Source organism: Pholcus phalangioides, unplaced genomic scaffold (genome assembly GCF_987345545.1).
Source record: "Pholcus phalangioides strain wild (caught in Gottingen) unplaced genomic scaffold, Ppha-v1.0 ptg000039l_1, whole genome shotgun sequence".
NCBI classification, from domain to species: Eukaryota; Metazoa; Arthropoda; class Arachnida; order Araneae; family Pholcidae; genus Pholcus; species Pholcus phalangioides.
This window is the reverse complement of record NW_028301625.1, coordinates 30,742,443-30,757,436: the sequence shown is the minus strand read 5'-3', so window position 1 is coordinate 30,757,436 and position 14,994 is coordinate 30,742,443. Positions and strand designations below refer to the sequence as shown.

The following is a 14,994-nucleotide window of genomic DNA, read 5'->3' as shown; positions in this document are numbered from 1 at the left end:
AATGGTTAATTATCATTAAAAATAAAATCAACTGTTATATTTCAATTTTGACAACGGTCGTTCCGGTGTTTTAAAAAGATGAATTGTTCGAGGTGCGTGTGTACATGTGTTTGTACCCGTTTAAAACCGGCTCGACGAGATAAATTCCGATCCATTTCGGTAATCAAAAAATATAATGTAAAAGCATTATTAGAGTATGTTAATGCGCGTTTTAGTGATGTTGGTTATCTCCGTTCCTTGCATGGGGGAGGAATTTTATCCTGTAAAGTAGTACAGTCAACACTCATTATAACGACGCCTTTTGTTCCATGGGAAATTGACGTTATATTGAAAGTTTGAAAATAAAAAAATGAGAATCCCAGATTTGGTCCGAATAAAAAATTATAAAATTTATTTGTATAATTTTATTACGCTATGCAGAACCTCTAATCTGGACTCGCTCAAGACGAAGTTAATTAAGAATTATGGATCCAATTGCGTTTGTTTCCCAAGTTTTCATATTTAAAGCAGTAATGCTTGCCTTTATGATAATTTTGATTCATGTTTTCCTTTCAAAGAAAAAGCAATATACAGTACTCTGCAGGACAAGAAAAAATATTGTTGTTGAGAGATTCAGTAGAGTATCAACATTTCCAAACAAGATTTGAAAAAAAATCGTTCTAGAGGGCTTATATATCACTACATCGAGTATCGCAAGAGGAATGCTTCACTGTATATGCATATAGCTTTTAAATTAGCCTATTATATCTAATTATAACTGTTATTCTATATTACATAACATTACTAGTAAAAAGATACCTTTACTCATTCTTTTCATATATTTTGTATAGGCCAGTGGTGTTACTTACGCGCTATATTGCGTCGAATACCCAGAATTTCGGAAAAGGATGCATGTATAAAAATTTGATTCATGTGTCCCACAGAATGTGTTTTTTTTCCTAGTTCCAAGAAGGGAAAAAGGTACAGAGGAAAAAACGCCTCCCCAACTTCTGTATTGTATTGATATAAAATGCAGGTTGTTGAAGAACAAGATGAGATATCTATAGTTGTCTGTGAATGAAGGACTGCATACCATATTTTCTAATTTCGGAGAGTTTTTCCTGAGAGTTACATATATACCAGAAATTACGGTAATTTGTGGCTATCTACCATCATTCGAAGACATCGTTTATACAGTTTAAAATTTTTTTCAGCAAAAATTAGGGTTTGGAACCTGCTATTGCCCAGTGGTTATTGACTAAATATTATCTAAAGTTTTCCCAACGTTCAGTTGGCTATCCTTTTGATAAAAGCTCTGTTGCCACAATGATCACACAGACCTACAACACAAATACGTATACATTAAATTTCAAATCCACACATTAGCAATTTGGATCATTAGATCAGTGTTTCCTAAAGTGGGTAATATCACCCCAGGTGGGAGATGGAGTGGTCCGGGAGGGGGGAGATAGAAGCTACGAGCATAACATAGAATTTCCTATGGGTTCACTTGAGTTGGGGGCGATGAGAGAAAAAAATATTCTGAATAAGGGGGAGATGGAACACAAAATTTTGATAACTGATTTAGATGGTACCACCTACTGAACACAAGGCACGCCAAACGCTGGACATGCACAAAAGCTTACGTTTCGCTAGAGATGTAAAATTCTCGAGAATAATATTATATTTTGGAAGGACTACTATTATGAATAACTTAATATTCTTATTCTTGATGAGAATATTCTCCTGTTATTTATAATATGAATATATATAATATCCTTGAAAATATTCTCTGGAAGGAGCACTTTTACAAATTACCAGGGAATATTCTTATCGTAAATAATAAGAATTATTCTCAAGTTATATTAATAAGTCCTTCCAGAGAATGTTCTCGAATATTCTTTTCAATGAGAATATTCTTCAGTTATTTATAATAGCGTTAGTCCTTCCAGAGATTATTCTCAAGAATATTTGTAATAATATGCATTATAATAAATAATCTCTACAAATAACAAGAATAATTCTTATTATTTTACGATAAGAATATTCTCTGGTAATTTATAATAGTCCTTTGAGTGAATATTCTGTCTCCCATCTGTCTTCCTGTGAAGAAGACGAAATATTGAAGTTTGTAGCCCACGGCAGGGTTTAAGCTATGGTCGCATTTTTCGCAAAATGTGAAAGAAAATCGTAGAATGCAAAAAAAGTAGTAGCCACTTTCGCAAAAATGTGTACAAGAGGTAAGAAACAAGTAGACGACATTCAACCATCAATCATTACATTAGCATTGTAGCATTTTGCTAAAGCTTCTCCCCCATTTTTATTTTTTTGCGAAAGGAATTTTTTTATCTAGCTTAAACCCTGGCCTACAATATTAAAGTTTAAAAGCAAGAAAATGAAACCAACATTGGGCTGAATTGCATAACTTGTAAGGAAATGTGTGATACAGAATTTAAGTGTGTACATTGAAGAAAACAAGTTCTCTATCTTAGAATGAAGGTGATTGTCTAAGAATAGCTTCCTTTGTCAATCAACTTTGACTTTTGCGCTTTGCTTTGAACTTATTTCTGAAAATTTGTCTAATTTTAAATAACTTTTTTAAGGTTTTAATTTAAAGGTTTCTAAAATATTCATATAACCAAACTTTTAAAACCTATCATAATCAAGAGAATATTCATGAAATGAAATTTGTCATTGGGGGGTGAATGTCAAAAATTGTTCTTTTGTAAATGTTTCAGGCAATGAAAACTGATTTACATTTCACAATATAAACAAAATTAGTAAAAAAATTTAAATTATTGAAAAGAAAAATGAATATTCTCAATTATTCTCTAACTTTTACATCCAGGAGAATATTCTCAGAATATTTTCTTTCTCTGAGAATATTCTCACCTCATCTCTATGTTTCGCCAACACAAATTTGACATAGCTCCCATATTCAGGTGTAAAAATATGTGACAGTTAATGGTGGTAGATCAGAGTTATGGACCATCAGGGAAGGAAAAGAAAATCATTCCACCAGGAAATCGTTTCGCAAGAGTATATGAATAGAGGGATTCAGAAGATAACTGTCACAATCATTTGCTTCAAATTTAATAAGATACTATTGAAAGAGCTAGGGTTTTTCTAAATGAAAAATCAATCTGAAAAAAATTTATAGATTAATTTATTAGTAAATATATAAATGTGGCTAATTTAATTATATTTATGACATGAATGTCGCTCTTCACTTGTTAATACAAGATATACAGAAGACTGGATGTTGTGAAGATATTTATTATTTTAGATGTTAATTTTTAACATAAATATCTTCACAACATCCAGTCTTCTGTATATCTTGTATTAATTATATTTGTTTTAGATTTATTACGTGTTAAATTCCATGTGTTGAATTCTTAGTGTTAATGGGTTTTGTGCAAGCTTTTTCTACTAGTAGACAATGAAAGTAAAAAAACCTAGTCATAAGCTGGTAAATTAAAATTATTGTTTTTTAAAGGAACCTTTGGATTGAACATGTAGGGATGCAAGAGCTGTTCCAAAACCATTCTTTTGCTGCATGGTGTTCTAAAGTGCAGAATCCCTGCGCATTTGTGTCAATTCTTGTTTGCGGTACGCAGAGGTGCCGCTGATATACTGTAGTGTGTGAAATACCTGGAATTTAGGAAAAGAAAGCATGAAAATTTTACTCATGGCACGCATTCTTTCCGAGACAAGGAAAAATTATGCAGGGGAAAACTTCCATTCAATTTTTTTTCACTTCCCACCATCTATCATAATTGCTCTATCTCTTGACCTTAGAAAGTAATTGCACTACTTTGAAGTACAAAGTCCTGTACTGTTATTGGTATAACCCGTGGGCTATCAAAGTCCCTAAATGAAGGGCTATATGCCAAATTTTTAGATTCAGGAGTTTTTCTCCTGCGGGTTATATACTGAAAATGGTAATTTCGTGACTATCTACTTGCGTTGAAATACAGCGTTTATCTGCTGCGTAAATTCACTTTATTTCCCACAAGATTGTATTTTCACTGAATTGAAAAGGGCATTGGTTCACTCGTTTAAATTACCAAATTTTTCGGAGATCGGTGAGAAAAATCGGGATCTGTAAAAATTCCAGCTAATATCCACAGTTTTGCTATCTAGCCACTGCAGCCGTGTGGTTATGTCAGCCGTTGCCGATCGTGACAATTTCACGTCGCGGAAATCCTGATTTGGCGAACGGGACGACTTGAAGTGAAAAATTGGTACCCATGCAGAACCTATTTTTCGCCCAATTAACCACATTTTTTTTTTTGGTTGTCAAAGCTTTTTTCACCCTTTCAACTCGGATTTCATGCCCCTTCTAAAGCGGCACCCAATATGCCCGCTCAGTCCGTGGGGTCACCCCTGTATTGATGGGGGCATGCTACTGTCTGTTCTTAACAATACTCTAAGGAAGAAGTTTGTACTAGGAGCATGCTCGTTTTACATAACTTCTGTGAGATACCTGTTATATATGAATGTCCTACTGCTTTCAAAAACATGTTGGAGAGAATGAAATGTTTCTACCTTCTCTTCTATTTATTCGCACATCCTCTCGTACAGAGAATTATTTTCTTCCTGCAATTAAAACTATTGCTGGTATGTTGCTTAACATTGTATCACCAACAGAACTATCAACTCTGTGTGTGATGAATGGGTTGCACTACAATGCAAAGAATTGCAAGTCGTGACACCAGTTCAGAGAATAGATCGATTGAGCAGATATATTTCAACTTTGTAACCTTGGAAGCAGCCCAAAGTTCAAAATTTTGCCAGTTTTGGTGAAGGCTTTTTATCTTTAGCATATGGTAATGCAGACTAACAGTTCGGTGTTAACCCCCTTAACTGGTGTGGTGGGGTCATTTCGACTCCACACGCATTCTTCATCTTGCCACCCCCCTTGAGAAAGAAATGTATCTGGACCATCTTATTTTCAGTACCTTTCAAGCTAATTGTTTACATGTGTTTGACAAATTTATGATGTTATTTTAATTTTTCTTCCCTCTATATCATTGATCAAAGTTTCCGTGGGGTTAAAATGACCCCACCCGACCACTTGCGTAAGTGTTTTTTTCTCTGACGGCGGGAGTATTCAGATTAAAATGGCGTATCGGAAGAGTGCCAGTTTTCTCGATAAAAGTTTCAAATTAGTCATAAAACATCTGATATCCGAGGTGAGCATGAGGATAGTGTTGTTAGTGAATTGTACGCAAGATCTGTGTGATCAATATGTCATAGTGTTGTTTACACATACTGTTACCGACTTGGAATAAGACTACTTTTGGTGCTTGTGAAAATATAGTAAATATTATTTTATTTTCCAAGTATATTTCAATCATATCTGTTCCTTTTTAATCATGAAAATTGCATTAAAAATTTAATAATTATAAAAAAAAAAATTTCACAAGTCGTATCCTTCAATTTTTTTCCTAGTGACTCTCTTTATGTTGGCAGACATGCTGTTATAAATTCCAAACATTTTGTGTTGCTCTTAGCCTTCAATTCAGGTGCAAATACCAATTTTTTAATTGCCTGGGATTTGTCCAACCTTGAAATTTGGTATAATAGCTGCTTATTTAGGGACAACTAAATATTTTGTTGGCCTATTCATGATAAACAAATCCTCAAGAATAAATAGTACTTACACTCTACCACTAAAGGCCCGTTTACACGAGACAAGCGCTTTAGTGGGCAACTTAATTTTAACTTACCGATTCTTCTTGAAAGTGTCCACACGTATAAGTGGCAAGTAGATGCTCATTGGATAATTTTTACGGAGGCGAGCGCAGTTAGCGCATGCGCGCTTCAGTCTACTCAAATCCACGGAGAGAGACAGACGCACAACGCGCGGGAGTATAATAGTAATAATTTTTTATTTATCTGGCATTTAGAGTGGTGCTTTTTTTAAAGCTCATAGCTTTCGTAACGATGGATGAAGATGATCAGGTAGAACTTACGAATACTGTGATCAGAGCCACATTATATGATATTTTTTTTAAAGAATATAAATTTATTCAATAAAAAAGGGGAAACTTTTTTCTCACTTGCACGAGAGCAACACACTGAGCAAGAAGTAGGTCACGCAAGGGAAACATTTCGCTTGTCCCCTTTTTTCGCCTCTGCACCCACGTAAGGGGGGGCGAGAGATGACGCCACAGGGGAAAAAAGAATACACAACATATTATAAACTTATGTAAGTCATCGAGAAGAAATATAAGATTTCTCTATTTCTCGTCCAAGTTGTAAATATCGATTATATGATATTTTAATCGAAGTTGAAGAGGAGATAAATTATGAAAGCCGAAAATACTGGAGAAGATTCTTGGCATTCGTAGGAAATTCTAAGGGTTAAAAATTAAATAATAAAAATTCATTAAACAAAAATTATTTCCAAATTTTCGAAATCATTATTGTTTTTTAATTTAATCTATAGAGATGACATCTTTATGTTAAATATTTGATCATGTATTTTTACAACAGATGGCAGCAAATTCGTTCTGGACGAGAGAAATATTCGAAACCCCCTCCAGTTTTTAATATATAAATTCTTCCCATCCCGATATATATTTTTGAATCTTCAATTTTTTTTCACTCCTGACATCACGTCGACAGAATATTCTATAGCTTTTTCCAACATCGAATAATTTTTAGCTTATTTGTTAAGGTAATTTTCATTTCTATAGTTCAACAAACATTCATGGCGAAGATATTTTTCAACAAACTTGAAGGTTGTGTCCTCTGGCCACCTCACCATCAAATATTTCCGCGGAATTCTAGCGAAAATTCAGGAGACGACTGAGTATGAACAGGTTCACGCTTGAGATCAAAATAAACCCCTCCGTGAGAGAGCAAAATGACCCCTCCAGCGCGGCAGGTCACGCCCACTGGCGCATGCGCATACGTCTACTTAACCGGAAAAAATAGAACCGTTCTTATCTGACTTACCAACTAAATCACTTCTGCACTTGCACACTTGTCAACTAAAGCCGTGTAAACGGCCCTTATCGTCTGCATACATTGTATCGTACTTGGCAACTAAAAATTAAGTTACCAACTAAAGCGCTTGCGTCGTGTAAACGGGCCTTAATACACAAAACAATAGCTAGAAAACACTTTACATATATTATTCCAAAGTTCTATAATTCACTTCCTTTAAATTTTGATACAAATGTGTCTCTGCCTACCTACAAAAAATTAATTAAATCCTATCTCTTATCTGAGACTAACATAGAAAAACACTTTTGAACTTTTTTTTTTTTTTTTTTTTTTTTAAATTATGGTGTATATATATTTAATTTGTTTTTTTTTTCCTTTGAATTTATTTGTGTGTATATATATATTTTTTTTTCTCTTCACCTTGAGCTTACACGTCCTCAGCACTTTTCTTTTTTTTTTCCCTTGTAAATTTTTCCTCCATGTTAATTACTCAAAACACCACCACCATGGTTGTCACTGTTTAATTATATATCTTGTTAATCCCCCCCCTTTTTTTTCCTTTCCTATAATTCTATTGTGTATTATTTTCACTTTGTTAGACGATTTGTCTATGTATTAAATATCCAGTATGAGCCGTTCCTGGCTCCTTGGGTATAACTCTTTCAATTGTACATGTACACTTTTGATGCTTGAATTAACAACAACAGCAGGGTTATATATTTTATACCAAATACAGTTACAATACTTGCTTTGTGCTTGCTAGGTCACAACATAGCACTATCATGATTCACATTGAGAAGGGGAAAAAAAAGAAAAGTTGGTAAGGGGAGAGAGGTTTTTCTCTTAACTTATTAAAAGCATGTCGTGTTGAACTTGTGAACAAAATTTTTATGTGTCCTTTCCCGAAATTCCTTTTATTTTATATGCTATAGTACATCAGCGGCATCTTAACAAAAAATCAAGGGGTGCTCCTTCTAGTTTGGTTGAGTTGGAACTTGAAGATTTTTTTACAGTTTGGCTCTAAATACTTTTATTTAATTAAGGTTACATTGTTAACAATATATACAGTATATATAATTATGTATTTGTATCATTGCTTTTTTTAACAAATTTTGATTTTGCAGCTGATACACTGTGATGGCTGCTATTCGAAAGAAGCTTGTCATAGTTGGCGATGGGGCTTGTGGTAAAACATGTTTGCTTATTGTATTCAGCAAAGATCAATTTCCAGAAGTCTATGTGCCAACTGTTTTCGAAAACTACGTTGCTGATATTGAGGTGGATAGTAAAGGGGTATGTAATTTGATTTCTTTTTTAAATTTTAATTTTTAACAATTTTTCTAATTTTGTATTCATTGCCTAATTGGTTTGGATGATAGTCATATCATTATGAAAAAAAAAATTATTGTAATGTACGATGCAGGTCTACCATATTTGAGTGGGTCCAACCTTTTCATGTGTCTGCGGCTGTATGTGTAATTTTTTGTGAGTTGACACAAATGCCCAAATTTATTACCAAAAACCGCTACACCTACTTCATTAACTGTGACATAGCCGTTGCACCATTGTTACACTGTATTTACTTAGTAACTTGTTAGTCATTACAGTCTGCCTAAACAGTATCCACCTGCCTAAGCGGTCAGATTGAGGACTATTGCTACATTTACTGAAATCTAATGCTGATTTTTTTCCCCTTAAAAATTCAACTCGTTGTATGTAATATAAGGCTGGACAAATCCCAGGTCGCCATGACGATTAAAAAATTAAGATTGTCGCCTAAAATTTTCTTTGTGTAGGCTGAGAGCAGCACAAAATGTTTGGAATTTATAATAGCATATCTGCCAACATGAAAAAAGTCACTATGACCTGAAAAGGTCAAAACAAGCACTATTTTGGATCTTTTGTTTGAGTAAAAATTCTTTTGGTAGTAAAAAAATTTTCTGGCCTGGATTTTTTTTAGATTTGTCTAGCCCTGATGCAAGACAGTGATACCTTGGTTTTCATAGAAAAACCTTCTGAAAACAATCGGCAAAATCCAAAACCAATGAAAACCGAGGCAATTTCCATATGAATCAATGTAAATCCAATTAATTTGTTCTAGACATTCCAAAATAATACCAAAAATACATTTTATAGAGAATAAATATAGTGTTTAATATTAAAAACAATAAGAAATTAATATGAAAGACTAATGTAAATAATAAATGAACATTTAACATGGCATTTACATTTTTATACCTTTCTGAAGACTTCTTGGTGTATGAAAAATGGTGGGGAAGGAGAGGTGCAGGTATATTGTTTGGAGAAGGGGAATCCCCTTCCCCCATATGACCTTACAAGACACTGTCTGGGATTACTTCCCTTCTTGATCTTTTGGCATTAGGACCAGCTTCAGAGTCAGTGGACCCATGTTAGACAAGAAAGCTGTCCAAAGAGGTCTGTTTTTGCTACCTCTTTAAGATTTACCTAAAATAGTGCAGTTATTATCATTAAACAAGTTACAGACACAACCGGCAACAGCTTTGTCTGGGTGATTTTTCTCCGCAAACCCCTGTACCTTACTTCACATGGAGCTCCTTTCGCTGCATTAGTCTCCTTTCTCACCACAATGGATTTTATCAAGGATGGCTACTTCCTGTACATGCGGCCGATTTCAGCAATCTTAATGCCATGCTCGTATTTTTCAATGCTTTTTTCTCCAACTTGATCATGTTCCCAGTCTTCTTCGAAAGGCTGCTGGCTCTAGAAAGTTATAGAATTGTTTGGCTAGACAAGCGGGGTGATGCTCACACAACGAGAAACAATGCCATGCTGCGCAAGAGAACAAAAATTATAAGCGAGGTCCCATGTGCAAGCCGGCGAAAACCAAGACAAATTTTTCACAGAAAAAAATAGATTAAATGCGAGACCAGCGATAATCAAAGTGTGAAAAATTTTACAAATTTTACAATTACCTGGTTTTCAAAATTTTTAATGAAAACCAGGGTATTACTGTATATACTTATTATATGCAGTGAAACCTCGTTAATGCTACACCCTAAAAGTATTGATAAATGCCGATTTACGCGGATGTCAAGTTAGTGAGGTTTCATTTGATATTGTCCTCACAATTTTTAAATATCATTTATGCATGTGCATGTACTTATATGTAGTCAAACAATTTATTTCATCTATAAATTTACAACAAAAAGTTATCTGCAGTTTTTTAAGAAATGTTTCAAATAATCTCAAATTAAAGTTATGTCAAATATGTCACTTGTTAATGAGCAGTGCAATTTTAAAAAATAAGGAAAACTTTCATTTTATTTTAACTAGAAAATTTCCATCCAGCTTACTTAACCATCACTCACTTAAAAATTGCAGGTATCATTCACACCTATCTGATTTTTTTTTTTTTGTAGCCACCAGGCTGAGTTTTCCGATTCCAAACAGTGGGAAGTGATCCTATCCTGAGGTGTGAGAATCTTCTACAAATGAAAAATGAAATGAAAAGATGTTGAAATACATGTCATCATGAACGATGTTGTGAAAATTTATTAACTGACCAACATCTGCGCAATTTTTAAAAAATTAGTTGCGTTGCATTGTTTGTATTCTTTTGAAAAAAGAATTACAAGTCGTAGTTGAATTTAGTATTGTGCCAACCACAAGAATAATAAATGTTGAGTTACTGTGAGGTAGTCAAGGTATTCATGTGTTGAGTTATCGACATTCTACTGTACTTATAAAATCAGTGACAATATTTGGAAATATAATTAGCATTTTTGCAGTTGAAGACCAAGATAGGGCTTGACAAGTCGACAAATTTAGGCGCCAGCTGAATTTCTTAAGAGGCAAGTCTGGTTTTTTCTCCAGAAAAACCAGTCTTAACCAAATCGATGGCAATCTGGTGCCTGGGAATTGTCAAGTGCCATGATTTAGTAGTACTTTTTTCCTCATAAGGGGGAAAAAAAAGACAGAGATCCCTCAAATCTTTTTTTGATGAGGAATGGTGGGTGACTTCAACCTTCTCTCCCATAATCCTCTGTACTGCAAAAATTAGTTCCTTCGTCAGTTATCTTGAGCCAACCACTTCCATTCAACTCACGTGACCAGTGACTTCTGGAAAGGGGAAGGGGGAAATACCAGCATAATCTAAACTGGTTGTAGCAAAAATCCTTGTTACCGGTAATTTCTGCCTATGTAAACAGGACTTTATTTTAAGACATATGATATATATTTTTAATTTATGATTTTTTGTACTGAATAATATAGGTTCAGTTGGCTTTATGGGATACAGCTGGTCAAGAAGACTATGATCGACTCAGGCCATTGTCATATCCAGATACCGATGTTATCTTGATGTGCTTCAGTATAGATAGTCCTGATAGTTTGGAAAACATACCAGAAAAGTGGACTCCAGAAGTTAGACACTTTTGTCCAAATGTACCAATCATTCTTGTTGGGAACAAGAAGGTGTGTGCAGCTTTTCTTTCAAGTTATTAAAAATTACTATTCAAATTAATGTTCTCAAACTAGGAATGTGTGATGCACCATTTGTGCAGATACTTGAAAACTTGATGAAGTTCCAACTTTAAATTCTCCTTCAGCCGCAGCAGTACAGATTGTGCTAGATTAAAGTGAAACCTTGATTATTCGTTGCTGAAAGGACAAAAAAATTGGGGCGGCTTAGTGACACCTTGAGCAAAGCGTCAGTTTCAATTTGCGTAGCTGTAAAAATAATATAAATTTTAAATAATATCAATTTTAAGTAATATAACTCATTAAAATATGAATTAAAATTACAGTACTAAAATCCTGACATGGTACAACAGAAACGGTGACATGACCACAGAAAAAGATTGCTACCGCAGGGAGTCACCAACCTCTTCATGAGTATAAAAAAGGCTGCCGTTTGGAATTGGCAATAAATTGTAGGTCCCGGTGTAATTAGCCCTCGTGTTCAGGAAATGATCGTGGTGCACAAAAATGATCAAATGAATACAGTACTAAAAAATTTTAAGATTAAAAAAAAAACGAAGTTTTTGAGTTTTATGCTGGAAAAAAAAGTCTCACTTTTGATTTATACCAGTAATTTTCTAATTTAGAAAAAACCAAATATTAGAACAATTAACTTCCACATATTTAAGGCTTTAAATTCTTCATTAGTTAGTTTCTCATAGTGGTATATGCTAATCTCTAATGCTTCAGACTGTTTTTTAAGCGGAAAACAAATTTTGTTTTCTAAAAACTGACATTGAGAGTGCTGATTTTATATATTTAGTGTCTCTTACTGCTGAATTATTTGGTTTTGATTTTGTGATAAATTCTTCATACTTTTTAATAATAAAGTTATGATTTTTTAAAAATTAAAAGACCCATGTTTTCTGGATATTGTTGGGATGTCATGCCCACCACTATTTCCTTTGGGGGGGGGGGGGCACCAGTTTGATACGTCTGCCTTTTGGGTTCAAAAAAATTCAATAAATTTCTATAACAAGTACTGCTGATTCTATCCATACAAAAGGAAATTTCATGAAAAGGGGGAACCCCATAATTTTAACCCTTTGTGGTCAAGAGTATTGGTGTGTAAACTTTTTGAAGTGCTACCCACTTTTGATCACACAATTTATTTGCGATCCCTACATAGGCTGACCATATGTCCTTGTTTTCTGAGACATTCAATTTTTTGTCAGTAAATGTGCTGTCAAAACGCTTGTTTTGATTTTTATTAGGCTAAGCTGACTTCCAAATATATCAATTTTTTTTAAATATATAAATATCTACTTTGCTTTTTGATGTAATTAGTGTCCCTTGTGCAAGATGGAATTATAGCGAGGTGTATGGTCCGTGATTTTTGTATACAGGGTGATTAAGAATCATCCGATTTCAAAATGATTCTACACTTGAAATCGGCCATTAACAAAAAAATTTCATAAAACGTAGATACATTTTTCCTTGTATATTGACATATTACTTATTCAATTCCGTGTTTTTAATTTTTATGAAATATATAATTTTGAAATCGGGTTATTCTCTTTGTCACCCTGCAAAAGTACTAACTTGATATCATCCACCGCATGCCAGAAGCACGAATGTATAAATTTTTCCTTTTTTTATCAGCTGTTTGGATACCTTGTTTTGCTATCTAAGTTCTGCCTGAAACGTGAATGTGTATCCGTATTAAAACAGTTGTAACAAAACATTTTAGGAAAATAACTTCCATAGAGAAACGTGGGTAGAGTAAACATTCAGATGCCATTTTCCATGTTTTTTTTGGTTTTTTTGCAACGATATTGGACATTTGTGATTCTGGCATGACGGAGCTGATATACTAAGTATTGTTCAAATAGAATTTGATAAAATTACATTGTATGATACATGGTAATTAGCTTAGTTGAATAAAGGCATTCTTCAGTTTTGACATATTTTTAAATCCAAATGAGTCTTATTTGGAAGTTTTTATTTTGGAGAATCTCTCGCGCATTACGATTTGAACACCACTGGTCTAGAGGTTTTTCCCCATTTCATTGGTACACTTTAGAATGGCATCCCCACAATGAGAAGTCCACTGGATTGTCCCTTTGTGGTTTTTGTATAGATTATAAGTTTTGCTGAGAGAGAAGCTGAATTCACAGGGCCTTCTTTAATTGTAAGGGGCTGTTGTAACCAAGGTCGCAACTGAGGGGAACTTTTATTGTGTAATCCCAGCCCTAAGATGCCCATACACATCCTAAATCTATTTGATAGAATTGCATATTACCTTCAGTTTGCAACCATAGGGCACAATCATATTTTTTCATTGTACTCAGTAATGGCTTTTTCCCCAGTTGAAAATAAAAAATTTTCTTGGCAAGTTCATTATATAAAAGAGTGACATAGGTCGATAGCAAAAGAACAAATTCATTTATCTTTTTCTCTCTATATTATGTGTAAACAGATTCCAGTTTTGGAGACTTTTTATTGGGGCAATAGCCTTATTCATAGCAGGGTTTAAGCTAAGGCCGTATTTTTTGCAAAATGCGAAAGAAAATCGTAGAATGCGAAAAATGTAGTAGCCACTTTCGCAAAAATGCGTACAGGAGGTAGGCAACGTGTAGACATCCAACCATCAATCATTACAGTAGGGGTCATTCAAGTATTACGTCAGCATCGGGGGGGGGGGTTTCGGATTTGCTGACTTTTGATTGGGGGGGGGGGTTTGAAGGTTGCTTACGTCATCAACCACCCTTTTTGAAGATATGAAATATTCTAAGCTACTAACTAAATTTTGCTGACAAGGGGTGGAGGGGGTCAGTGTTTTGCTGACAAGGGGGGAGGGGTCAAAAATGGCTAAAAAATCTGCTGACGTAATACTTGAATGGCCCCTTAGCATCGTAGCATTTTGCTAAAGCTTTTCCTCCCATTTTCGCTTTTTTGCAAAAGGAATTTTTTATCCAGCTTAAACCCTGATTCATAGGCTTATATCATCCAAATCTTGCCAAAAAAATCGGTATACGGGTTCATACTTAAATTATTTTTTTTAATTTCTCTTATATGAGTGATTTTTAGAAAAATGTATGACAAAAGTGCTGAAATGGATAAAATTTTTGTTGTTACATTGGCCATTGATGAGTTATTTTAGTGTTAGTTTACGGTCACTTTTAGATCGTGTATTTTCGGTCATGCATTGCGTTGATTATAAAGAGACATAGCTCTGGGATTACGTGGAACAGATTTCTGGATCATCATTCTACTCGTTTGGAATTGTTTTCACAAGTGATGAATCACAAAGGAAATTGGCAATATTATATTAACAGATCACTTTAAATCAATGACAAATTTTTAATAATATAGAAGGGAGAGAAAAAGCTGGACAAAAATAAAAATTAACATCAAGTGTAGATTCTATTTATTTTAACTATCTACGTAACCAAATAGTTATTGTTTCCATTTTTTTTAAATATAAATTTACCTGTTGAATTATTTATTTGATATAGAAAATTTGATATCAGGTTAAATTAATTTTTCATTTCATAATTGTTTAAATTTCATTTGTCTTCCCATTCATTAATTTGTTAATGTGACATTGCTATTGCA

At 33.9% G+C, this 14,994-nt stretch overlaps 1 protein-coding gene across 1 annotated transcript in view; it reads left to right on the top strand.

The window, feature by feature from the left end:
* The window catches only part of LOC149065831 (ras-like GTP-binding protein Rho1), a 29,980-nt gene that overhangs the window by 362 nt on the left and 14,624 nt on the right, over positions 1-14,994 (top strand). Inside the window, exons 2-3 of the mRNA XM_089254081.1 lie at positions 8,061-8,229; positions 11,191-11,391. Of these exons, the coding sequence (XP_089110207.1) occupies positions 8,074-8,229; positions 11,191-11,391 (357 nt within the window). The 5' untranslated portion in view covers positions 8,061-8,073. The remainder of the gene's footprint in view (positions 1-8,060; positions 8,230-11,190; positions 11,392-14,994) is intronic.